The sequence below is a fragment of the Dermacentor variabilis genome, chromosome 6 (genome assembly GCF_050947875.1).
Source record: "Dermacentor variabilis isolate Ectoservices chromosome 6, ASM5094787v1, whole genome shotgun sequence".
NCBI lineage: Eukaryota > Metazoa > Arthropoda > Arachnida > Ixodida > Ixodidae > Dermacentor > Dermacentor variabilis.
Genome location: NC_134573.1, coordinates 169,416,455 through 169,444,016, shown reverse-complemented (window position 1 = coordinate 169,444,016; position 27,562 = coordinate 169,416,455). Strand labels below are relative to the sequence as shown.

Below are 27,562 nucleotides of genomic sequence, written 5' to 3'. Positions count from 1 at the left end.
ATCTTTTTTTAGGATGGACTTGGCTCTCGCGAATCTTCTACCTTCGTTATGCACTGGGTGGATGTTTCTCGGTACGGGGTCAACCATGATACGATTTCTGGTTTACCGGGTCAAGCTAACTTTGGTCGCCGGTTCATGTCTGGGTTGGATTCCAGCTTCTTCTAAAATCTTAATCCCTGGCTTAGTGGATGAAAGTCTCATTATCTGAGCCGCTGTGTGAGCTTCTATGAGCTCATCGATGGTGTTATGGAGTCCTAGCTCCAGCAGCTTCTCAGTGCTTGTGGACTGCGGAAAGCCGAGCACGCGCTTGAGGCCGGTTCTGATTAGGGAGTCGAGCTTAGCCTTTTCCGCTTTACCCCAATTAAGGTACGGCGCGATGTAGATGAAATGACTCAGGAAGAATGCCTGATAAGCTCTGAGCAAATTGTCCTCTTTGAGACCGCCTCTTCGATTTGAGACGCGGGCTACAAGTCTTAGGAGATTACTAGCCTGTCCAGTGAGCCTGTTGAGGGCCGTCGAGTTACAGCCCTTGGCATCAATGAGGAGACCTAGAATTTTGACCGAGTCCATCCTCGGTATGGGATGCCCATTTTTAGCTCGAATTTCTATCGGCAGAGTTTCCAGAGGCGCAAGATTTTTGACCCCCTGTCTGGACTGGCGCTATAACAGTAGCTCTGATTTAGCGGGGGAGAGTTCAAGGTCCATGTTTGAAAGAAAATCTTCGGTAGCCTCTAACGCGCTTTGCAACGAGTGTTCGAGCATGGCTAGCGATCCGCCCAGCACCCAGATCGTGATATCGTCCGCATAAATGGCGTGACCCACGTTCGGTATTGCAGCGAGGCGAGTGGAGAGTTTGTGCATGGCTATATTAAATAAGAGTGGGGAGAGGACCGAGCCTTGCGGGGTACCGCAGGTGCCTAGTTCGTAGAGTCCTCCCGTGACCATGCCTAGTCAGAGGTGTGCCTTGCGATCCGCGAGGAAAGATCTGGTGTAATCATGAAACCGCTGACCCAGGTTGAGAGACGAAATCTCCGTCAGGATGTGTTTATGCGCGACCCTGTCGAAGGCCTTGGAGAGGTCCAGTGCGAGGATTCCTCTCACATCGAGAGTAATGTTATCAAAAACTGCTTTCTTAAGCAAAAGCATAGCGTCCTGTGTGAACAACGCCTCTCTAAAGCCGATTAGGTTATGTCTAAAGAGCTCCTTGTTTCAATATGTTCAGTGACCCTGTTGTGTATCGCATGCTCCGCAACCTTGGCGATGCATGATGTAAGGGGAATAGGCCGCAGATTATTTATATGTGGGGGTTTTCCTGGTTGGGGTATGAGTACCACTTTTGCGATACGCCAGTCTGTCGGGACCTGTCCACTTTTCCATACCTCATTTATTTTGGCTGTGACTATCTCGATTGCCCTATCGTCTAGGTTCCTGAGGAGTTTGTTCGTGATTCCATCAGGTCCCGTGGCTGATCTGCCGTTTATATTGAAGAGAACGTGTCTGATCTCTGACACGGTGAAAGGTTCGTCTAGATCAGGTGCCGAGAATCCCATGTAGTTCACATGTTCTACCGGGCGATCCGCGTCTTTGGCGAGGGGGAGATAAGTACGTGCTAAGTTGTTGGCTAATTCCCTGTCGGTAAGACCGATTGCGGTTTGCTTCTTAATGAGCCTATCCGTTGCAAGGCTAAGGGTGTCCTTAGACTGTTTATCGTTGAAGAGACTTTTCAGTAAGCTCCATTTGCTACCTCTTCGCATACGCCGGTCCGTTTCGGTACACGTCTCATCCCATTGCTGCCGGGCGAGCTGGGCCGAATAGGTTTCAATCTCCTTGTTAAGAAGCGCGATTTTCGACCTGAGTCTACGATTAAGCTTTTGGGTCTTCCACCTGGCTGAGAGGGCGCGTTTGGCCTCCAGAAGGTGAGCAAGTCTCGAGTCCATTTTAAGAACTTCAAGTTCCGTAATGATTTCTTTGGTTGCTCCTTTAACCGCCATGTTCAGATTCTCTAGCAGATCTGTATACGTTACGTCTGGCGGGCCTGTTTCATTCCTGATTTTTCGAAAAAGGTCCCAGTCCACATACTCATATCTCGCGGGTGGTCTGGGTTCGACACGCAACAGAATTTCCAGTACGTAATGGTCACTGCCTAGCCCCTCCTGGAGGTTGTCCCACGTGCCTTCGATACCTCGGAGGAAGGTGAGATCGGGAGTCGTATCTCGACTGACCGAATTACCGGATCTGGTGGGGAGCCTTGGGTCTGTGACGAGTATTAGGCCGAGCTCTGCAGCGTTGAAGGCCAAGTTCGTTCCTTTTGCACTTTTGTAACCGTACCCCCATTCCATATTGGGTGCATTAAAGTCACCCGCAACAACGAGAGGCGCGCTTCTCGCCGCCCTAGACGTGGTGCCTAGTAATGTTTTGAAGCCTCTTCTCCTGTCCGATGGTGCGCTGTACACGTTGAGAATGAAAATGTTAGAATTGATTGCTCTGTTGGGTACACTTTCTTTTAACTGGGCCTCGAGGCCCGCTTTGTACGCGCGGACCTCGTGCTCAACGAACGAGATGTTCTTTCTGATTAAGGTAGCGATACCTGTGCCCTTTTCTCTCCTGTATGCTACCGTGCGGTACCCCGAGAGGGAAATTTCAGCTGTACATAGCGTTTCCTGTAACAATATAACTTGCGGCTTGTCCGCAATAGACCTGATAAGCTGTCCCAATGGGGCCTTGCGCCTTTGGAAACTTGCGCAGTTCCACTGCCAGATTTTCCAATTGTTTCTATTCGCGTTCGCCATTTTGCCTACTGAGAATGATGAATTAGCCCATTAGCCCCACTTTCGGGATTCGGGCTTGCCCGATTCTGCACTTTCGACACCGTAAGCCTGCCTTTGGCTTGGACCTTGGGTCTCTCTAGTTGAGTTAATCTCGTCTCCATCCCGGAGAGCATTCCCATCATGCGTCCTAGGGTCTTTTCTATGGCAGCTAGCTTGCATCTGCTGTTTATTTTGGCGGGAGGATCGGTGGCGGTAGCTATGACTTCGCTCGGCTCAGCCATCTCATCCTCCTATTCTGTCTCGCTCACCTGTTCTGGGTTGGGAGCTTTACGCTTGGATTTGCCAGCAAGTGGGCCTAGATCTTTAATTTTATCTTCATCGCGGTTCGAGATTTGCCCTCTAATGCTATTTAAGGCCTCTTTAAGCTCTGCAAGTTCGCGCCTGAGCTGTTGATTTTCCGCCTGAAGTGATTGGATTCGGGGATCATTCAGTTGCTCTGACTGTGCCTCACCACTTGCTCTTTTGGCCATCGTAGTCTTCTTTCCCATCGACGGCGCTGTGCCGGAGCCCTTGACTTTGTCGGCCCACGTGGCCCGCTTCGCTTGCTGGGAGCGAGACCGGGACCGGGATCTCGATCTGGATGCACTGGAATTCCCGCTTTTCCCTGAGCCGGTTCGCCTGCTGGAGCGAGAGCGCCCCCTCGATTGTGAGCGGGCTCGCAGGGTGGAGCCACCATATGCTGCCGCAGGTGTCACCGAGCTCTGTGCGTAGGAGATACTGATGTCATCGCCGCTGCCCACCTGTGCTTTTCGCAAGATTTGTCGTCGCCTTCGACGCCGACGCCTAACGATGTATGGGATCTGGTAGCGTTGTTTGCATGTCCTATCCCCGGTGATATGGAGGCCGCCGCATGCTTCGCATTTGGGTGTGCATTGGTGTTCCTCCTCTTGTGACTCTGATGACTTCATTTTCCCACAGCCGCGACAGAAGACGACGAAGTTCCGACAGAACACGCTCTTTCAGATGGGCTACGCCGACTATCGACGTTTTAGCCGAAAAATCGTCAACTGCACCAGCCTCGACTATCCTATCGGGTTCCACTCGACAAACGCTCCGTTTCAAGGCCAAGTTCAAGTTGGTGAGTGAATTTTTCGTCATCCCACGCGACTTTGAAAATTCGAAGCGGCGGAAGCCCCGCTAGGCCTCGAGAGGCTTAGCGCGTGAGCGACCCCCTCACCACTTAATAACGGGATCGCTTCTGCCGAGCGTAGGAGATGGCTACATCAGAAGACATGGACCAGAAAACGCGCAATTGCGATAGGAGCGGGTTCGGCAAAAACTAAAATAAGCCACTCCGTAACAGAATCCGACGGCTCGGACACGGAAACGTCACGGGCTTAAAATAAGAGTGGGAAACATGGCTAATCACGCTAAGAAATCACAAAGAATACGAAATTAAGAACAATTAGAGATATGGCAATGGAACTGCCGCTCCTTCTCCAGGAAAGCGGCAGTGTTCCACCAGTTTATCAAAAACTCCGGAATCGCTCCGGACGTGATATGTCTGCAGGAGGTCGGGGCCAAGCCGGCCAAACTGCAGGGATACTACACTCTGAGCGATCCTCAAAATTCGAAGGTCGCCACGATGGTGAGCAACTCGACAAACGCTCAATTATTAACACTTCCACAAACTGAGGGAGAGATTAATTCCATAGTTATCAGTGTGATGCCAAAGAAACGAAGTAAGGCACACACACTAATCACAAATCTGTACAGTCCTCCCCAAAGGCAAAGGGGACGACCTACCCCACATTCTCTCAGCAACAAAATATTTAGCGGGCACCAGGGATAAGGCGGTGATAGTGGGTGACTTTAATCCACCCAACATACTATGGGGATATGCGAAAACGTCGCCCAAAGGGTTCCTACTCGAGCGCACCGCAACGGCCTTGGGTTTACGGGCAATCAATGAGATCGGCAAACCGACGCGCACGGGTAACAGCGTCAGCAGAGACACGGCGCCCGACCGTGCCTTTACAATTAACATCAGAGACGCACAATGGGTTTCCTTTGACGAAAACCTGGGAAGCGATCACGACATAATCCGAGTAGAGCTCTCCACGCCCAACATACGGAGAACAATAGGAATGACTAAATTAACTGACTGGCCTCGTTATAGAGAACTGCAGAGAGCGCTGGAGGAGTCGAATACAGCCCCGACCAACATGCGAGAATGGACTGAATTCCTTCGACGAGCATACGGGGACACCACTAAAGCCATTGAGCGTACAGCGGAGGTGCCGGTGATAGACTCTCACCTGGTCAGCCTATGGGAAGAGAGGCGGAAACTGGCCAAGAGGTGGAAAAGACAACGTCTAAACAAACACCTGGGACAACGCATCGCTCTCTTGGCAGAGCAAGCCCAAGGCCACGCCAACAAGCTCGCTAAAAACGAGTGGGCGACGTTCTGTGGAACCCTATCAGGAACTCTGGGAACGACCAATACGTGGCGAATACTGCGAGGCATGCTAGACCCGATTAGCACGCGTACTGAGAATAACAAGAAGCTCCAAATTATAGCAGACAACTTCGAGGGCGCAGACCAAGATCTAGTCCATGCTCTTCAGAAAAAGTACATAGGACCCTCATCTGCCACGGGATCGTCGTACGCGAAGAGACAATACGCGGGGGAGGCGAACCCTAAATTAGACGAAGAAATAACGTACGTGGAAGTACGTAAATCATGATCCCCAAACCAAAAAAGAATCCCTCGATTGTTACGCTACGGCCGGTGTCGCTCACGTCCTGCCTGGGTAAGCTCTATGAAAGGGTTATCCATAGCAGATTGCAGCGATACCTGGAAGAACAGAGCTGGTTCCCGGACTCCATGATAGGATTTCGCGCGGGTTCATCTTGCCAGGACGCGTTCCTCCTACTTAGAGACGAAATTCTAACTAATATACCGTACGGCGACGAGAGACTAGCCCTAGCACTAGACCTCAAAGGAGCCTTCGACAACGTCTCTCACGACGCAATATTGGACGAACTCGGAACTCGCGGGTTGTGGCGAGCGCACATACAATTACTTAAGAGCGTTTCTTTCCAACCGCGAGGCGAGCATTAGTATTGGCCAAACCACTTCGGATTTATTTAAAATGCCTTACAAAGGAACACCTCAAGGAGCTATATTATCTCCTCTTCAACATGGCGATGTGTCGTTTCGCGCGCGATCTGTATCGGATACCCGACCTAGGTTACACGCTCTACGCGGACGACATCACGCTGTGGGCGAGCAGTGGTTCACTAGGGAATAAGGAATATACACTCTTTGGAGTGTATATTGGAGTGTATATTGGTATATTTGGAGTGTATATTGGAGTGTATATTGGTATATTTGGAGCGCAGTATTAGCGGTGGAGAAATTTTCTACATGGAGTGGCCTGAAGTGCGCACCCGAAAAATCTCAGGTCATCCGGATACACGCGAAAGGCAACAAATCCAGAGGATCGATTAACATCGTGGTTGAGCGCCAATCAGTCCGAGAGGTACCCACGATGCGAGTCCTGGGTTTATGGCTTCAGAGCGACGGGAGAACAGTACAGACACTCAAGACCCTCAAATCCACAGCCCACAACATAGCCCAATTGATACATCGCGTGACGTATCGAAAAGTGGGAATGCGAGAAGACGATACCCTAAGACTCGTACAGGCCTTAGTGGTTGGTCGAATCACGTATGGCTTACCGTACCAAATCCTGAAAAGGGAGGAGGAAAAGCAGGCTAACACAATAATCCGAACCGCTTTCAAGGCTGCTCTGGGCCTGCCTAAATGTACTTCAACGGAGCGCATGTTAGCTTTGGGAGTTCACAATAGTTTCGACGAACTGAGGCAGGCCACCCTGATGAGACAGAGGGAGCGCCTCAGCTTCACAAAAACTGGTAGGGCAATATTGGCCAGACTCAATATCCCAGCATACCCCATTTATCTCAGAGCAGGCCGTACCTCTCCCTCCTTCGATGAGATCCAAAATTACAGTAGCCCCAATTCCAAAGAATATGCATCCCGAGTACAACAAAGAAAGGCGCAAAGCACGCGCACAACACATTCAATCAGCGTGCTCTAACAACCATAGGTACAACACGTACTACACGGACGCAGCTGTGTATGCAGAGGCGACCGGGCAGCGCTACCAAAGGAGGTACGCCCTGGCAGTCGTGAACGCGATCAGCCAACAGCAAATTACCGCGCCGGCCACGGCGGGATCCGCCACCTCGGCTCAAAATATTAGCAGTGGCGATCGCACTCGCTCACGCGGAGCGTTCGCAAAGGGACTTGGTCGTGGTCACGGACTCCCAGGAGACATGTCGCATGTTTCTCAAGGGGCACGTGACTGCGGCTAGCCTCGCGATAATCCCCAAATCCTTCAACCACCATCATCGCCTACTCTGGTGCCCGGGCCACGCCGGGGTACAGGGGAACGAAAAGGCTAACGCGTTAGCTCGAGGGTTCACTAACCCAGCGACGGCGTCCTCTTCTAACCCCAACCACCCGCACTATCCCTCACAAAATTCCATCAATTTAAATGCCAAAGACATCCTTGCTCATCAGCGCGGAATCCGCAGTCCGCAGCCGCCTCACCCACAACTTAACGGGGAAGGGGCCGCCGATTAGCGTAAAATATAGACCGGGGTATTCTCCCATTTAAAATTGCTAAATGCCATGTATCCCACTCGTTATAGGGCCAACTGTCCTTGGTGCGGTGGCATACCTACCCTAATACATATAACCTGGGAGTGCACTAAGCACCCTCATAGGCCAAATGCCAGTAAGACAATGGAGCAGTGGGAGGCACAGCTCGCCCGCTCCGACCTGACAGGACAAAAGTCCTTAATTAGCCAGGTCAGGCAGGCGGCAGGGGCCTGTGGGGCCCTGGACTGAGAGGCTCCGACCACCCCTCCTTCAAATCTTTTCCATTACAATAAAGTTTCTATCTATCTATCCCACAGCCGCGGCACTTTTCCTCTTCGCTACTGGGGCACACGTCGACTCGGTGACCCACGTGGCCACACGCGTAGCATACATCCACCTGCCGTTTGTACAGAAAGCATGGAACGAGGGCGGCTCCACACATGACCGTGTTGGGCACTCGCATGCCGTCGAAGAGTATAACAACTACTTGTGTGTTCTTAATTCTTCTGACTTCTAATGCCGTTGGGTTTCTTGGGTTCAGAATCATCCTCCTAGGGGCTCCTTCGTCAAATGAAGGGTCGATGTTTCTTATTACACCTTTGCACGTGTCATCAGGGGCAGAAATGTAGGCTGACACCTCAAAGGCGCCGAGTTTAGTATGTATCTTGCTGATTCTTGCATATGCCCTCGCGTTTTGATCGTGAGGGGTAGAGATAACCAAAATGTTCTGCATCTTGTTTGGGCACACGGTGTCCTCGGCAGTCTGCTGTTCCGTCAAGGCCGCCGCCATGGCCAGGGCATGGGCGAGGAGTATGATATCCGTTTTGGTAATGTCGAGGCCTCCCTTGGGGCGCACAATGATCTTGATTTGGTCCTTGGGTAATTTCGGTAGCCTCGAGACTGCCGTTACCTGCTTCATGAAACTTTTGGCCGGCGAGTTGGCCGTGCGGTTGCCAGCCGACATATTCTTGGTGACACGTTGCCCGCCATATGACGGCGTATTCGTTGGTTGTTTTCGCTTGCTGCCGAGGGCGGTCGTCCATCCCGCTTCATCGAGCTCCTCCGGGGCGATTTCCACCCCCTCGACTACTATGGTACCAGGCATGATTTATGTTGGTCAGTAGTTTGCTTGGAACGCCGATCGTCCGCCCCGGCGAGGTGGTTAGTCCAACGCCTTCTCGCGCTGCCGCGCCGTAAGTAGGCGTAGTCCGTTAGGGTTGGCGCTCTGGCGGCGTGGTCGGAGATTCAAGAGGCCACAAAATGGTGAAAAGGCCACCCACCGATAAGATTCCACTATCTGCGCAATCTTCGGAACTTGCCGCTTCATAAAAGGTACCCTTTCCGTGGGTCGGCTTCGCAAAACAGCCAAAAACCTTGGAAAATGGGAGCCGATGGCACGTCGGATCCGCACTACACTGCCGCACGTCCACGAGATTCATTTTTTAGGCACTATAAATAGGCGTGTAGCCTGTAAAGTGCTTATTTCGGGATTTGCGGTTTGTGGTCTCCTTGGCATGCATTTCAGCTTTCAGCTACTCAGATACGTGACGATGCGGGATCCTCCCACTTATGTTATTCTCATAATTTTTTTCCTTGTTAGTTTCTATTTTTTTACGATGAACCAAAGCTACCTAACTGACAGTAAGTTAACTACACACATCGTTATCAATTACCAGTGACAAGCATGAAAACACTGTCTTGTCGCTCTTTGGCTATAACTGGCCTTTCCGTTATCAAAATTCATACACCATCGTCATATATAATTACTGCCATTTCTTATTGCTAACGAGTGTCCAATATTTCATGCGATAACCAATGTTTGACAAAGGCCCAGCTTTGAAAAGAAGTCAGTGTACACAAATATCGCGGATGTGAACTACAAAGCGAACTAAAGAATATATAAACCGGTGAAATGATTAAGGCAGTGCCTTCTCAGTCGGTCAAGCACAAGGGGCTGAATACCTCCCCCCCCCCTCCAAAAAAAAAAGAAACAGCAAAAAAAGAAACGCACGTGGTCCGACGTTGACCTTGAAGGGGCTTCCAGGCACGGGTCGTCCTGCGAACAGGACGTTCACCTGGTGCGGCCCTTCCATGGACGGCACGTACTCGCAGTGGTGCTCGTCCTCGTTGGTCTTCTTCACGCGGCACGGGAAGGCGTTGCGGCCGCCCTTCGGGTCCACGATCTCCACCTCCACCTGGCCCTTGCCCGCAGCTGCGTTCGGCAAGAAATCACTCACACATCCATGGTCTCGTCAAGGATGCACAGCCAGTGCAGTCGAATACGAACAACCCCGACCGTAGCTCGTAGAATCGAGCATACAGTTTCTAGGATTTAGAGAGTTTATAGGGTCACTTAACGGGGAAAAAAGTGGCAAGTCCAAAATGTTGTGTCAGCACTCCTTTGAGACCTGTGCACCGTTAATTAGTAAACCCTATTTCAGAAAGGTGTAGGCTTTAGTGAGCGTACGATATGTGGCTAGGTGGCATGCTGAAAATAGTGCAAAAGACGCTCGCTCGAGTGCGTCTTTCGCGCTAGCTTCATTATGCACACCGTATCGACACATACTTTCGAAATCGTAGAAACTTTACCGCGTGTTCTCGCACTTAAACGGATAACACCTAGCAAGTATACGCAGGTCCGGAAACAATTTTAAGATATTTTAATCGGACGATAAGGTTGGTCCGGAAAGCTGAATCTGGCGTTGTGGATATTATCGTGACGCCATGACACAGGAAAATTTGGTGACGTGTAGCAGTAAGGCTAGGTATGATGATACTGCTCGTAAAAAAAAAAGAAGTTGTGTTCAAGAGGTCCTGTATGCGTTTCTTCTCGCTGCGCTAGCGTGTGCCAGCTGCAGCCATCGGAAGAACGGAGCGAGGCTACGCGTCGTGACACCGTGACGCATCCACCTCCTTGGTGCCGAAGCCGAAGCTGGCTCCTAGAAACAAGTATCGTAGCAAATCATACAGGGCCCTCTGACGTTTGCCAGTATTTTTTCCATGGTTCTAGGGGTTCGCTAGGGTTCTGTTGAACCCAAGAAAGTGGGCCGCAGCAAATGTCGTGTCAGTGCTTCCTTGAGACTCCTGCACCGCTCATCAGTAAACCTTGTTTCAGTATAGGCGCTGACTTCGCTTAGTAGGTGGCTGGGTCACACGTTGAAAATAGTGCCAAAGGTGCTCGCTCGAGTGTGTGTCTCATCTTCAGTATGTAGACAGTATTAGGTTTTGTTAAACAGGAAATAGTTCCTGAAGGACTGTTGCTAAAAGCATTTTATCAGCGAGTAGCCAGATGTTTCTTGCTATCGCATCTGGCCTCTGGGGCACAAGAAAAAAAAACAGAAGAGGTCGTTTGATTTTAACGCTGCCAAGTAGGAGGAAGACAAAATGAAGAAGACGCATGCATAGCTCTGCGCATCTTGTCGTCCATGTCCTGCTTGGTGCTATCCAGATCAGAACATGTTCAGATATTCTCAATTTCTAACGCTACAAGTGGTCAGTGGGGATCGTGGAATTGGGGGTAGTAAGGAAAAAAAATGGGAAGAATAGAGAGTAACTGTATTAGGATGACCAATACGCTTTAACTAGGAATGGCTGACGCGGTGAAAACAGGAAGCCTCTTATATACCAACGATCCTAATTAATTGCAAAGGGAGGGGGGATAGAGGAGGGTACAATTGCGACTTGGGAAAGTTGGTGGATGTTTGTTTTGAAAACGGAACCGGCAGAACAAATACGAATCACGGAAATGTGCCTCGTGTTCATCACGTTGGTTCTGCTTTCTATTTTGATATAATTTTTCAAGGCGCGACTCAGGCCATCATGAAACAGATCACTCGTTTGATGAAAAGCACGCTTCAAAAATCTCGCTCAGCGCCATTTTCGGTAAGCGCGGAGTCGACTTTTTGACGAGGGTATCTTCGCCGTCACGAAGACATCTGCCCTTGTCGAAACGTCGGCTCCATTCTAAAGGCTTCTCTTGTTCGCACCCCGTCAATCAAGAAATGGCGCAGCTCGAACGGTTCGCGCACCTTTGCTGAAGACGTCAAAGTAAGTGGGAACCCCAGCGCTGACGCCCGTGGGCTGCAGGCCTGGACCGACGGCCTTGACCTTTGTCGGGTCGCCGGCGAAGCCCTCGACTTTGACGGGGAACGGACTCTTGGGCACCGCCTTGCCGGCGAACTGGACGTGGACCTTGTGCGGTCCCTCCTTGAGGGCGGTGTACGTGGCCGTGTACGTCTTCGCCTTGTCGTCGTTGTAACGAATGTCCACCTGCGACGCAGTACTCCGTGCTTCAGAGAGCACGTGGCCACTACTTACTAGTTAACATTTCTTCAGAACGTCAGACTTTCGGCTTGTTGGTTGAACGTCTCGAGCTTAAAACAGCGCAACAAATGACAGTGATAGAAGTGAACGCGCACAGCGCTGACTTCCAACACTTTATGCCGGAAGAGCGGTGGTATATGAACAGAGCAAAATAAAAACAGCAAAATAAAAAGAGTAACTGATGTGAAGTCATGAATTTGCTGAATTAGATATTGATGGGCTAGTTGGTCAGCCACGATATTGAAGCGGCGCATTTAAAACTGACACGTTTTACGCACGTATGAGAAAAGGCATACACAGGCGCCTGTGTTCGTCCTTTTTCATGTGTGCGTGAACGTGTCAGTTTTAAGTGCGCTGCTTCAATATCGTGAACTAATGCAGTGTCACTACCGCCACTGACGTCATTGGCGCTGTCCAGTAAAGAGTTGCGGTATCTGGGCGTCAATGGCGGTAGTGACACGACATGGTTTCGCATCCCTTATTTATTTCCTGCTATTTTCGTTTAGTCTGTTTATACTCTGTTTTCTCTTTACAAACAAAGAGCCTCGTAAGTTAGCGCTGTGTGCGGCCTCTTCTGTCCCTGTGTGTTGTTGCGCTGTTCTCAATGAAAAGCTTTTTTCGCTTTTTTCTTGTAACTACTCTCGGGAACTTAGTGCATAACGAACCGTTCCTGTTTCATCCCAGTATATTGTGGAAGGTCGCCTGTTCAAGAAGGAGACGCGTTTCGCTGAAGCTCCAGAATATCGAAATTTTCGAGCTTGGCATCTATCGCGAATGTTTATATGTACAACGCGGGCAGTAACATTATTTTATATACGTTGGGCTTCTGCCAAAATGATGTCTTCCCTGATGTGAAGTTTCAACCGTCCTGGGGAGATGACGCACATGGTATTCATTGTGACGCACAGAAAAGTAAATGTAAGTGGTAGATCCTGTAAATTGCGCCCGCCACCTATTAATCATGAGCGACTAAAAGACATAATCACAAAAATAGACGGCTTTTCACTGTATGCACCCATATATGTCGCTCCATCAGGACTTCATATGCTGGTTTTAGGTCTCCTCTCGTGCTTTCTTAGCTCAACTTGTAAAGCTCTTTACTGTTTCATTAAGCTCTTCCACGCGCGCACGCTATCATTCTGACTAAAAATGGCCAAGCTTCTTTACTGCCGAGTTCTTTACGTAAGACAAAATGGACGATAATTTAAGCATTTAGTTTACAAAGTTTCAATCATTTATTGCAGTAGCATAGCTTAGGAGCACCGTACAAGGAAATTGCAAGAAAAAAGAAAATCGTCGTCGACTAGAAAAATGAAACTACAGAAGCATTGGAGTTAAGCCAGTCGGCATGAATTCATTGCTGCTAAACAGCGCAAGGAAGCACACTTGGGGACAAAAGGACAAGACGAGGCGCTGACCGTTGACTTACGTTTGTGAAAACGAAAATGCAAAAATGAAAATCGCGATAAAATTGAAATTATCGTGGACGAGCTTAGCTCGCCCTTGACCACGTTGTTGTCATGCAGCAACGCTCGGGTGAGCCCAGCTCGTCCCGAAGAGGAGTACCTGCTTCCCTGTCGTCAAAAAAAGAAAGAAAAAGAAAAGAGAAAGAAAAGGCGAGAACGCGGATGCGTGATGCTCACGGGAATCTGCTGTCCTCCCGGCGCATCGACGTGCGACTTGACCTCTCCCTGGCCGGCGCTGAACGTCTCCACGGTGAAGGTGGTGGGCGCGCCGACCACCACTCCCGTGGGCTCGATGCCGGGGCCGTAGCAGCGCACTCGAGCAGGGTTCGTCTGCAGCCTCAGGGGCGCCTTGTCCTTCAGCTTGGCGTTGGGGAACTGCGAGGAACGGGCGCGGGTGCCCCGCCCGATTGGTCGCGTGAAACGACTCTCGGGTTGCGCGAGCGCCTGCTCTCAAACTGGTGTACGCGGCGCAACGGGGAAAGGAAGAAACGGCCTAGCCGGCCAAAAAAGGAGCAACTGTGTAATGTTGCGCTGTGCCAGTTTGGAGAATGAAGTACCAACTCTCCTGGACCTCAACACTGGTGGATTGTTCTCGCTGCTCCGCAGTGTGGACGAAGTCGATGCCTTTCGTTAGAGTTCACTAAAACGAAAGCTGAAATTAAGATGGCAGCGCAGCGTTGGCACATGTCACAAAAATAGTAGCAGATTCTTGCTCGGAAAAAAAAATGAGTAGAAATCAAGAGATTCCTTGTGCTGGTATAAGAGGTATTTTTAACGAAGCTGTTGAGGGAACGCGTACAGTGCTTATTGTTTGCTCTACATATATATGTGACCTCCACAATTCTTCACGTGGTGCGTGGTTAAAAAAAAAAAAGCCACACGGTGCTCAGCGAACCTGGAACACCACAACGATAAAAGGACGCCTTGATCCAACTTTCAAACCAGTTTTTGAAGAACCTATGATGACATCTGGTACCTGAAGTATGGAAGTGATCAGTGTGCTTTGAACTATGTCCCAAAACGAAAAGAATAGCAGATGTCGCTCATTGCTCGTGCGCTGTAAAAGTTGGTCGCGCTTCAACAGTTATCTACTGAATTAGTAGTTAGATTTCGTAGAAAGCAGTAGAAGTAGTATAAAAAATTAAAAAGTTAGCAAATATGGTTATTTTTATTGCTGCAAGACGCCAAATATAAGTAGATTCTAAAGCTTCATCACTGAATCACTAAACATTTTAAATAATCAGTAGACCTACTGATAAATCAGTAGCTGTGACAGCACTGTGGCAACATTGTGGCAACACTGGCCGTGCTTCAACTTTACCAGCTGCAGGGGAGGAGGTATAGATACTGATATGTATCCTGTAAATGAGTCGCTATACAGACCATTACCGAAGTTTTCGTTGTGCAGGCAACTTTTTATTGACAAGGCAACTTTAGATAAAGAGAGTGGCAAAGAAAAGGAAAAGGGAAAATAAAGCAAGGCGATTAACCAAATGTATGTCTGGTTCGCTGTTTTACACATTGGGTAAAGGGATGAAGGAACGGAAAGGGAGAAGTAAGGGAGATGCGTGCGAAAATGCGGTACTACATATCACGCCTGCTAATGATCACTTATGTCAGTTCATTCGAACAACTTCAGCAACGCCTGCGTTGCTTTTCGCAACGTCAGAACACCACACGGCATATCCAAATTGTTAGTCCACAGGATGGCAACGTACTGTGTAGGCTTAAAACTGAATGTGAAGCTGGTCAAGACACACACACAAAAGGCGTCTTGCATTTTCTTGACTCAATTGCAGAGATAGTACAGAAGCTTCGAGGTGGGTCTAGACTTGAACGCGGAGTTCAGGGGGCGCACTACAGCTAGCGACCGGCTCGGTTACGATATCGCATCGCTTTCGCCGATAATCCCACACGGAACTTTAGCCTCTAGGGAGTTAAATTTGTGCTGGCACATCACCGCTTTGTGTAGAGGGAGAGCACTGCATCGAGTGCTCGGTACTGAACTATCTTCATTGTAAAGTTAATGTAACGCGAAAAAGTACACCTTGTACCGAAAAGCAAACGAGGAACACGTGTTTAACTATATGTTACGGCATATCTGCAACGAAAGAGCGTCTGACACACGATGCCCGAAACAGTGAAATGATTGAATCAAATTTTACATCTAGAAGATTTGGTGTAAATGATATTTTTAATAAGCAGAACACCAGGAAGAACTGGTCGTTTTTTCATTTTAATACAAGTTTTGAGTTACTGGAGCCAGAAAAGCTACCAGAAAAGCCATATTATAAATAAATTACTAGTTTTAGGGGTCCTGAACTTATCGGCATGTGTTGCCCCGTAATTCGCGTTATGCTTAGGAGATTAACTATGTCATACACGTGTGTTGGCGCAATCGGCGCTTCCTAAGTTTTTTTTTTTTTTTCAGACATTTCGATAAGCACCTGATGATCCACAGCATATACCGAGCGCAAAGCGGGAGAGGAGTGAGGGACGGGCGACGACAGAAAATCAGCCAGGAGCCAACGTTTAGAGAAGTGGGTTACTTGCTTTCACCCTGTGCCAAAATTTCGACAAGGAGATATGTCTTTAGCGGGCTGTCTTCGTTCAGTCGACTGAAAACCGATGCCTTTGTCAAAATGTCAAAACAGACTCGAGCTTGAGTCTTCAAACTCTGCCGAAACATGTGTAGATCAGCGTCTGCAAAGTGCAACGTTGACTTCGATACATCGCGATGGAAACACGCGTTCCAATTCTCTTATCTGGAATTGACGAAGGAACAACCCTGGGCAGGCACACTTTCCGCGGGCGTTACTTTCATGTCGCTTAGTTGTCCGAGTGTTCGCCGCAGGAACTTAAACCGTGTCGTGAAACAACATCCTTCGCTGCAGCGGCGAACCGCGCGTATTTCAACACTTGAACTGTGATGAACAAGCTAACCTATAGTTACGAACCTTGTATATGGAATGTAGATAGCATTTTTTCATCTCCTATATTCTTTCAGTTCTCTTCCTGTTCTTATCCTCATATCCCTTTCCCCTCTGCTGGATGCCGTTCAGTTGTCATCTGCTCGGGCCAGGCAGTTACAGTGCGGCCAGAAGCAATTTCCTCACTTGTTAACCCTTACATAATTTGTTAGCTGAGCTCTTACTACGTTATACGAAATACAGGTTATGCCAGAACACGTATTCCAGCACACGAGAGTCGCCGTCGACCACGTTTCTAGCGGACGAGCAGGAAGGCCGAGCAGGGGACGCGTACCTGCGAGAGGTAGGTCATCATGGACAGCTCGTCCACCTTGGGGTTGACCATTTCCTCAGGCGTGACGAGCTGGGGCACGCCCAGCCACTCGGAGGCCAGGTCCATGGCTTCCTTGGCGTTGCGCTGGGCGTTCTTGGGGTCCCAGGTGGCCCAGTCCGGACACAGGCCCGGCGCGAGAGCGTCCACCAGGGCGCCGACGGCCTGCAAATCGACGGGGCATCGGTGAGACCCTAGAGTGTGTTAGAATTCGTTCAATCACGAGGACGCTCCTGAATCTGGGTGAAGACGAGTTCAGGGTCAGCTGCAACCTCTTGCAGCAACACAAACAGTGCGCGTCTCTTACAAAAGACAGTGCGGCGACGGCAGACTAGCGCACACAAGTGTTAGCTTTTATAATTGTGTGATGGTCTGCGCCAATGACTCTTAAATGAGCCGCCTTCGCTTTAGGAGGTAGTGTTCTTTATGAATTCATTTAAACCCTAGGCGGGCATCTTGTTAACCTCCCTGCCCTTTCCTTTTTACCTATCTCTACCTCTCTTGTTTTCATAATAATGAAAAATTATCTTTGTTTGTTCAGTTAGTGTCGGAACTAAATTTTTTACTCACTCACTCACTCACTCACTTGTGTACTAGCAAGTATTTTTCCACATGTGTAGTTTATAACCTCACTATAACCTCTCGCGGCTGTTTGTTGTATAATTCTCGTGCTGGAGGTTCCCGTCACTTAACCTTATTTTAGCGCAGGAACCAGGAAATCACCGTCTTTAAACGCAGATCTGGTGCTCCACTTTATACTGACGCACTCTGTGCATCTGTGAGCAATATACAGGGAACGTTCGATATTGCACTTAAGAAGCCACGTAGGACTAACATCTACGTCGAATGTACGCTAAAACCAAATTTATTTTTTCTTGTCATGATGCTAACGGTTGTACATTCGTCCTCCTTCGTTTCGGAGTCAATTGTTATAGCTGTGAAACAATGCCTAAATTGAAGCACCGTAAACAACAGACATTCGGACATACAAATCTCGATGTTCGTAGATAAGCACTCATTATTGTCGTTAATAAACTACTTCTCATGGCTATTCGTCAAACAAATCCAGCACGGAGAACAGAGGACGATACTTTGGTTCCGAAGGAAGTATTAGCCTAGATCACGGCGTGAACGTTTATTGTCATTTTTCGTCACCAGCATTACCTATGTCATCACTAACCTGTACTCGTTGAATTTTCGTCCGCTGCTTGGTATATGACTTGCGTGCGATACCTAATGCTTAATATGTGCTTCTACTCAAAAGCAACTTGTCCTCTGAACCTCCTGAGGGCCAGAGAAACACCAGACAAACGGCGCTGGTAGATTACCGCGCGTTTCTCAATTGACGTTAAAGAGATCCGAATGCTGCATTTCCACACACGACAGCTCTGACGTAAAGGTGACTTTAGTTTTCTTTTGTGATTGTGCCTACATTTTGATGATCCTGCTTTTCGTCTCGTAATGATGCCTGTGGTTGTTTATAACTAAACATCCCGACAATACTGCAATAAGGGTGCACCAGGCATCACTGGAACGAGGCGCACCATCGTTTGAACACCGTTAATGAACATTCGTGTTCCTAGCGCCGCAAGTGTCCTGTCTCTTCATTAAAAAACATGAGTGCCTGACAAAGACACCAGCTAGCCTGACGAGAATCAAGTTCCTCTACATTCTCAGCCCTTGGAAAGCTCGTACGTCACGCGCACGTGCGCGGACCCTCAGACCGATACACATGACGTCACAGACCTGTCCGTCGTTCCAGTCCGAGGTAAAGTTGTTGATGGGCTTGTCGGGCAGCTTGCTCTGGATCCAGCGGAGCAGGCGCTGCTTGGGCGACGGGCCGCTCTTGTCGAAGGCCGAGTCGTCGTCGCCCTCCCACATGGGCAGCGAGATGGAGTAGTGCAGAATGAGCGTCCATATCAGGCCCAGGATCAGCTTAAGCTTGCAGTCCACGATGTCTGAACTGTCTGCAAGTGACAAGCATGAATGTTGACGGTCAGTCGGTGCGTCTTCGACTTCATTTTGGCACGCACACCGCTAACCCCTCGTCCCTAGGGAAGGGAAAGGCAAAACTCTATGACCGAAGACGAAACGCAGCGATGGGGATCCCGTGAGTGACGAAATTTAAAAAAATATATATATGATAGGCGTAACGTTGAATGATGGGGAAAGAGCGATGTCGGTTAGGGAGAAAACGTGAGTAGCTGATATCCTAGTCGAGATTAAGAGGAAAAGGAGGCTTAGCAACAACCCGTGCCCGTACTAGGTGGTTTGACGCTTGCCAACGTCCAATTAGCACCCTCTCGAACGTAGAGGACAAATTCGGAAGGGAAAACAAAAATATTCGAAGATAGCGAAAATGCCAAAACTTGGCCTCTCAATTCGTATCACGCAGAACGGATAAGAATAAAGTTTTAAATAAGAAGAAAAGGGGGGGTTAGAAAATAGACGAGGGGCAAGAGCGAGCACAGCACGCACAAAATACACATGAAGTCAGACCGTCTATACAAAATCTTGACGAGTCATTCCATGTGTAGAATGTTTAAGGTCAGCCTGTGTAGCATTCCACTCTTTGTTCACTGCTTCTTGTAGACTAAGAAAATAATCCGTTAGTAACCCTAATCACAACAAATACAAAGCCAATAGCATTGTTAACCGTATTTTTTAAATTTTTTCTTTATTTCAGACGTACGGTACATACACATACATCAGTCTCAGGGGGTGCGGCGAAAAGCACATAGCACGAGGCGACAGGCAATCGCAGGGCATCAAAGTGCCTACGAAATACACACAAAGTATATCTATATTTCGTACGGTCGGAAGGAGAAGTCTACGTAACTTCGTCACGTATTCAAGAGTACATAGGCTGTTTCAGCGGGGACCATTTTCATTTTTCGGCTGTGTAAACAAGGTTCCTGTAAGGTCACCGAAGGGCGAAAACGTTGTCGTGTTGGTGAGTGACTAGATTTATAACTGCTATAATATTATTACTGCGCAGATACAATTTCTATAACGATTTTTCAGAGGGACCGTTCTAACTTAACGTTATTACCGCACTTTAGCTTACTGCAGTCGTCGCTGTAAGCGCTGCCATAGGCGAGAGAGAACGAGGGATGAGAAGGAAGGGAAGAAGATGGTATAGAAGAAGGGCTAAGCAACCTTAAGTGAAAGTGAGGTAGGGACAGAGAGCCACAACAGAAAAAATAAAAGCCAAATAAGGTGAGCCACCTTAGAAGACGGTGCGGCTGGTTCTCGCTCTTCCCTCTCTCTCTTGCCTTTCTCGGCCCACGCATAGTTCGCGTGCGTTCTGCGGATGCCTCCTGCATTCGTGTGGCGTTGCCTCTTCTGCCGCCTGTTCGAGAAGATGCTAAATTCGGACACGCGCACCGGCTCGAGCAGAGGCGAGGGACGGAGAGCGGCTGAGCGACGTGGCGGAAGCGGCTGTACACCGGCCGCCTCGCCTCGTCTTGGAGGGGAATCTGCAGAGCTGTCAGGCGGGAGGGAGCACGCCGAGGAATATTCGCTCGCACTTCTTTCTCGCTCTTTCGGCTAATTTGTTAGGACTTCTATTTTAATTTTCTTAATGCGGTTGCGGACAGGGAGAAAATGTTTTTAGTCGCGAACGAACCATCGCCGAGCCGACGCGGCAGTTACAGATTCTTGACCCTCCGTTGTTGTTCCCTTTCCCTATCCCTCCCTCCCTTCCTCCCTCCCTCCGTGCTATATTTACGTTTCTCGTCTCAAACCAGGTGAATAACTCGTGTCGACAAAACGGGTGCGACACGGTTACAGTTGGAGTCAAGGATGGTGATGTCGAAGTCCGTTTGTTCAAATATACTGAGCTTCCTTCCTTACTTTTTCACAACCCAAGCATAAATGGAAAATTAGCCTTATTCTTTATTGTCCCACTGAGTTTTTCGTTACGACATCACACTATTTGAACAATTAGCATTTAAGAGGCCAAGCTGGTGCTTTACAGCTGCCGGCATTCTTCATTAGCGGTGTTGCTTTGCGTGCTACGTACGTGGTAGTGTAGTTGCCTTTTGCATCGGTGTTTTTGTTTGCACTGTTGGTACGAGCGTTATGTGGTAATACCATGCTGTTTTGACACTTTCGTTGTAATGTCGTGGTGTGTGCGTTCACTGTAATCAAGCTAGTTTTTCTGCATTAACTATACGTGTGTATGTGTAAAAGAGAATACGAGTATAACGCTTCTTTTTCATGGGACAGGGAGCAGGACCGGGAGCAGTCCGGTGGCACATTCTCTAGCCAGCATCCCCTTATCATGTAGGAACAATGAAAGGCTGGGAACACACGTCAGACAAGTTTTACCATTGGGGTCGAAGTAAATTGAATGCGTTTGGGTAAGCAGAGACTGCACAGATACACTGGCGCTTTATTTACTTAAGTTCGCAATGTCACAAGAATAAATTCAATTATGGGCTTAAAGTTCCCTGATGAACGTACGGGCTTTGAGAAACGCCTTTGTTGGGGACCTCCAGGTTATTTTAAATCACCTTCAATCGCCTGAGGTTCTTTTAACGAGCATCAAAAGCAGTTTACAGGAGTGTCTTTACATTCCACCTCTGCTGCAATGCTGCCGGCGCGGCCGGAAATCGAACTCTTGACCTCGGGCGAAGCAACAGAGCACCGTAGTCACTGAGCATCTGCGTCCGCCGGCTCCGCAACGACAATATTACGCAGCTGGTACTGACAGTAGTTGCGCTTCTGCTCCTCACAGCAAAGCAACGCAGTGAAGCCTCACGACCAGGCATCTCTGGTCGGAAATTTAAGCGCCGAGGTCAGTTAGCAAACGCGGCAGAAATGTTTCGCTCCGGACGAGTCTGCACTGACACCACGGGGATAAGGTCCATGTAAGGGGAAGCGTTGTAAAACGTCACGCATTGCACGACACTGCCGATGTCTCCGCGGAGGTCGCAGCGGACGCGCGGAGAGGAAGTACTGCCGCCGTGCTGTGACGACATTGAACGACAGCACATCGAGCGGCAACCGTTGACGAAATGACGTTATGTGGCAACCGTTATGTGGCAACCGAAATGACGTTATGTGGCACTCTGAAAGCGTTCTAGCATAGAACAACCACGAGACGTGCACGAAAGCAGGACATCAGAGCTCCGGGTTTCATTCAACCGGAAAGCTTTCACAAACACATGACAACTAAAAGAGGAAAAAATTGTATTCGCTAATGGACGAGGTCACTTTTTACCGCGAACACCATAACTGTTTGCTTGAGGTCAACGCCCTGAACTATTCCTATAGGCACTGCAACCCTGTATGTCCAGAGCAGTGACGGGCTCTTGCAACCATTCGCACGGAGAAAATGTCTGGTTGGCAGACTATAGAATGAATTTGCTTCAACAGAGAACTCGTAGCCTTGTGGCGAAACCTTCCCACCTAAACCATACATTTGGGATACTAAGCAGTCGGCGCAAAGCAGCAAAGCAATACTTGGGGAAAGCTTGGAACAAGTGGTTGGTTCACCACGGACGAAAGATTCATCGTTAACCAGATAAAACGCGCAAGACAGGACCAACGATCACTTATGACTCTTTTAAGGTCACTCTTGCCTGTGTTTGTCTTTGTAATTATGAGACTCATGCGGAGACCACACGAAGCACGTCGGAACTTTCGCGAGAAACAGGCAAACAGCAAGTTCGCTTTTATTCAAGTACATCAAATGTCCGCACGTCTTTCAAGGCAGCTGGGATCATCAACCTAACTGCGAACGGTCAACAGTGGTCAAACAAGAGATGTCGCTGGAGAGTTAGCGTTTCCACGAGGGGGCTTTTATTTGTCAGGGCAAATCGACGCAAGCGGTCTGACCGAAACCTTGGCTCCAACCTGAGATACACCTAGTCCGACCCGTGTTGATCACTTGAAGTCTTCAACTTCTTCTTAACCTCTGGGTTATTGCTTAGCTAAGTACACACTTATTATTATTTATTACTTACAACTTAAACTTATTACTTACAGACAAACACTCTTGCATTATTTATACATTTTGCTTGCTACACTGCAGACTTGTGGTATAAACAATGAAGGCATAAACATAATAATAATAAAAGTCCAGCACAAGAGCAAAAAGCAAGTAGCGACATGTTAGAAATACAACGAGGCCCAGTGACATGCTATATAATTCGTAGTCAGGAGAATTCCAATCACTAATTGTACGTCAAAAAAGAGAGTATTTGAATGTGTGAGTTTTGTCAAATATGAAGGTAGGGTATGCTGACGGTAATGTCGAGTATAACCTAAATACAAGGGGGGTTACGTAAGGTGAACGTTGAGGGCTAGCTTTTCGTTAAATTCATGACGCATTTTCTTTCTACTACTCTATATGAGCTAATTATATTAGAGTTCATTAGTTGTAACGGCGAGTCAAACGTGGATAACGTATTGTATACGAACCGTTCAAAGTCAACGCCTTTTCATATACGTTTCACGCAAGTTATGGAAACCATCCGCAGAGCCGACGCCTCAGCTGGGGTGGGCATTGGGCAATAGCCCAACAAAAATAAATACAAGTATCGAGATGAATCACGTCTTTCCCGCCAGCTGCTTGCGTTGACATCGTGTCGCGGTGTACAAAAGCCGCTCGATTGGGTCGCGCTCGCTACCGCACGTCGTCGTGGTCAGAGAGCCGTCTGACGAGTACATATGATGTGTGCACAAGCCTACTTCACGGCAAACGTCTCTTATCTGATCTGCACACGGGCGTGCCCTTACAGTCCTCTCGCGCGACGTCTCTAGTAACCGTCTAAAGTCTGAGCGCATCCGCGGATTCGATATTCTGCCCGATTCACTACAACGCACACTTGAAGAGTTGTCAAACGCTTGCTACTTCCTCGGCACAAAACCGCAAGACCAGAGGGCGTGGCCTCCCTTTTCAGATTCTCATCCGTTAAAGGTTTTCAGCGGAACGAATATTTTTTCGCCCCGAAGCCCACTTATACAGGTGTGCGAGCAGGTGTCAAATGCTCGCAATCTCTTAGGAGGTGCAAAGAACGGGCATCGGCGCAAAGGTTCCTGCATCGCGAGAACCGACTCCTCGCTCTCGGCAAACAGATTAGCAAGTTAATTGTTTCCTGCCTGCGTGCGAGAGCGTGCGAGCCCGGCGGACCGTGAAGCAGCAGCGACAGTGCTTGTGTGCAGGCCTGACGTGCATGCGCTATAAGGGCGAGGCCGCGTCGCCGAAGACACGCCGGCCAGAATTGTGGAAAGCTGCCAGCTGTCAGCGGCTGTGCCCGACCGACTGGCTCCGGGACTGGCTTGCCGGCTGGCCGAACCGCGAGGAATAGCTCGGCTCTGCCGTTGTAATACCGTTGGAGCCACGGTGGATGGGGTCCTTGCCGTCCGGTCTTCTATCCTTCCTTCCTTTTATGTTCTTTTGTTGGCGCCTTTGCTTTTTTCTTCTTTTCGTTTCTTCTTACTTTCTTATTCTTCGTATTCTTTCTTTTCTTCTTTTATATATATTTTTCGTCATTTTTATGTGTGTATCCTTCTCGTTCCTTAGCTTGGCACCGGGCTGCGTTTCGTATGAACCGTGCGAGCGAGCGCGAGCCGTCATACTTTCGTTCGTGCGCTGTTTGCGTATGTGGGTGCCGCCGTGGAAGCGCGCCGACTGAGACTGCGCAGGCCATAACGCACGCCACTCGCTGTCGGACGTTCCCCAAACAACCCGTTTGCGCGCAGCAGTAGATCACTAGACCTTCGCGCTGTCTCGGCTTTCTCTCCGTTGGGCCAGTCTTTTCTCTTTCTACGTTCGGAGCATATGAAACTGCTCGGAGAGGGAACTTCTCTTCGCGCATTTCTTTCGCCTTCTCTCTCTCTCTCTTTTATTCTGTCAGACGCTCCGGCTTAGATGAGGTGTGGAATCGGGTGACAGATGCGTGGCGAAAGCATTTCATCTACGAGAGAGGCAGGATGCAAAAATGAGAGGATAACGTGACTACTTGGTATACGGCAACCTATCGAGATGTTTACAACGCTATAACACTAACGTGTGTCATACCAGCACCACCGACTCACTCAAACGTCGCTCTTCATACGCTTAACACTTGTTACAAAAAGCCCGAAGCCGCATTTAGCCCGCTGTTACACCTACTCGTATACAAGTATTCCATACGCGAACGTTTATTCTACTTCCTCCCGTTACTCGCCACACGAACTAAACTAACGTCGTCTAAACAAAGCCTGACGGAGCAGCTATGTGAGGTTAACCCGAATCCAAGTATGTTTATCAAACGTACCAAACATTTATACGCCACCTAGGCTTGTTTAAAGAGTGGCAGCAGCGAACCTTTCATCCAATGAGAACACAAATTGTTCCATTGCAGCGCCTTCTGTTAACCGCGCCGCTGTTCTCGCGAGACAAAGTACGCGAAGAATGCAGCTGAAAATACTGGCTGAGTTCAGTTGCATGCTCTTTGAAGCGCAACCTTTTACGTGAACAGTATAGGCCGGAATCCACTTAGGTAAATTGTACGTACCTTTTGACAAACAAACAACAAACAAACAAACACATTTGTGTTCATGTTAACGTTTTTTAGTCTACGCTGTGCGCTCGCTGCTGTTGTTGCCCGTTGGCGGCCTTCTGGCCCCGTCAAGCTGCGTTCTTACAAATTTCTTGCCAGACTGTTCAAGTTATCCAGACTACAGTGGAGCTTGGTGAAGATGGTTTGACGTGAAGCTGATCCTAGAGTCTATAGAAAGATCATCCAGCTTGGCGAGCAATGCGTAAGCGGGACGTCAATATCATTGTCACCCAAACAATCGCAGTTCGCAGGTGGGAATGCGCAGTAGAGCGAGAAAAAAATTGTTGAGTATGTAAGTAGGTTTCTTCCTCCATCCCTCAACAAAGGAGTCGTAAGTAGGACATTGAGTCTTTTCTATTTCTTACTTGTGTCCGTTCCGCTTGACCCTTCATTCCTGCAGTCACGCTCAAATTAGTTCTGCCGACTTGGCTGCACTGCGAGCTGCCACGAGTACTATACGGACACGGCACCTGTGCGCTTTGAAAGCATCAGCGAGACGCGCCTCCTTAGGCCTTAAAGCGGGCTGAACCGTTTGCAACGCGTCCCTGCCCAATGTGCCAACTTTTCGCTTTCCTTTCTTTACATCACGGCGTGATTTAAGACTCTCTTCGCCGAAGACCTTCGAGAGGACAGGTTTTTCCTTTCCCCGAACTCGCGGAAGAAAAAACAAAAAAACAAAGAACGACGGCCGCTTGGCGGTCGCACAGCGAATTAAACTTGCTGCAAAGGCAGAGCGCATGGCGTGTCGCGCGCATTAGAGGAAACAAAAACAAACGAACAAACAAAATACGATATAAAAAAAAAAAGAGCACTCTGTGTACAAAGCACGGCGCGCCTCCGTATTTGGGTCAACGGCGGTTACCCTCGGTTCGGAGGGTCATGGTCGCCTTCCCCCGACAGGACAGATTCGATGCGGCGTCGTACCGCTGACCAATCTGACTAGCGTTTAGACAGTGCCGCGTGACCTGATAAACAAACATTTATGCAGTCGTCTACGTGATGTCTGTGGGCGCCTTGTACACTGCTTCCTCGATTTGCACATTTCCTTTTTCCCCTTTCTAGCCTGTAGGCCTAATCCGTAGAAATCTCCGAAACAATAGCCGTTTAGCTCAAAAGCAAGACGGCGAGACGGGCCAGATTAGATTATGGGGTTTTACGTGCCAAAACCACTTTGATTATGAGGCACGCCGTGGTGGAGGACTTCGGAAATTTTGACCACCTGGGGTTCTTTAACGTGCACCTAAATCTAAGTACACGGGTGTTTTCGCATTTCACCTCCATCGAAATGCGGCCGCCGTGGCCGGGATTCGAACCCGCGACCTCGTGCTCAGCAGCCCAACACCATAGCCACTGAGGAACTACGGCGGGTCGGCGAGACGGGCGAGTCGGTTTCGATTCGTTTCAACGTGTGGAACGGCGCAAACAAGCGGAGACGAAAGAAGGAATGTACGACAACACGCCGCTGTGTTGTCGTATATTCTTCCGTTTGTCCCTGTTTGTTCTGCCCGCTTTCACACGTTACAACGAAAGCGCGAAGCTGTGTCCACAAAGCACGCCGAAGCGAGTTGCTCCGGATTAATTCTGACCACGCGGGGTTCTTTAACGTGCGTCCACAGCGCGACGCACGAGCGTATTTGCATTCCGTCACCGTGGCATCGTCACGTGAGCAGCAGCAGCAGCAGCAGCTATTGAGCCACCGCGGCTTCCTTTATTGCCGAGTAATCCGCATCTCGGTACACACAGAAACGTACGCGTGAAAGGAAATAAATAAAGATTAAATTGCCAGCCCAATATGCGATGAACTTGTTGCAGTACATATATACACTAAAAAAATTGTTTTTTAATGCAGTTTCTGCACGTGTGACCTGTTGGGGAGCACGTATCTGCCCGCTATGCACTACCATAAAACATGTCTTTACAACCTTTGCAAATTCCTCAGTACGAGGGAAATTGGCGCACCACATTTGATGTGAGTGAGTGAAGAAACTTTGTTGTGAATGCCTGCAGAATGGTTAGCCTTCCCCTGTTAGGGAGGCGTTACCGTGACGCGGCCATGACGTCTTCGCGGCATGTGGCGCCTCTACTTCGGCCGCGGCCGCACTATTCCTTTGGTCGACCTCGCCTGCCCCTCTGGGGTGGCAGCCTCCCTCCGGTTTCGCTCGGTAGTTGCCTTTCGAGGGCCGCCGAAATCTGCTGGACGGCCTGGGTTTGGACATCTTGGTCATAGCACCTCGTTGCGGCCTCGAGCCGCGGCGGGATCGTTGTTATCGTTGCAGCTTCGTGCGAATTCTTAGCACAGTCCCAAAGGATGTGAGCTGCAGTGGCTCTTTCCTTTCGGCACACACGACACAGATCACTTTCATAAACACTTGGACACACGTGCCTCATCAGCACCGGGGTGAATAACGACCCCGTTTGAAGTTGTCGATATAAAACCGCCTCCTTACGGGTCAAGCCCGG

General features: G+C 49.1%; 2 protein-coding genes across 4 annotated transcripts in view; one reads left to right on the top strand and one right to left on the bottom strand.

The window, feature by feature from the left end:
• LOC142585720 (uncharacterized) overlaps positions 1-27,562 on the top strand; it is a 120,388-nt gene that overhangs the window by 38,504 nt on the left and 54,322 nt on the right. The gene's annotated exons all lie outside the window — the stretch shown is intronic.
• Positions 1-27,562, bottom strand: part of cher (filamin A protein cher) — a gene marked incomplete at its 5' end in the record, with an annotated part of 117,286 nt that overhangs the window by 69,797 nt on the left and 19,927 nt on the right. Inside the window, 5 exons of the mRNA XM_075697610.1 lie at positions 9,470-9,670; positions 11,487-11,727; positions 13,425-13,622; positions 16,512-16,712; positions 18,294-18,514. Of these exons, the coding sequence (XP_075553725.1) occupies positions 9,470-9,670; positions 11,487-11,727; positions 13,425-13,622; positions 16,512-16,712; positions 18,294-18,514 (1,062 nt within the window). The remainder of the gene's footprint in view (positions 1-9,469; positions 9,671-11,486; positions 11,728-13,424; positions 13,623-16,511; positions 16,713-18,293; positions 18,515-27,562) is intronic.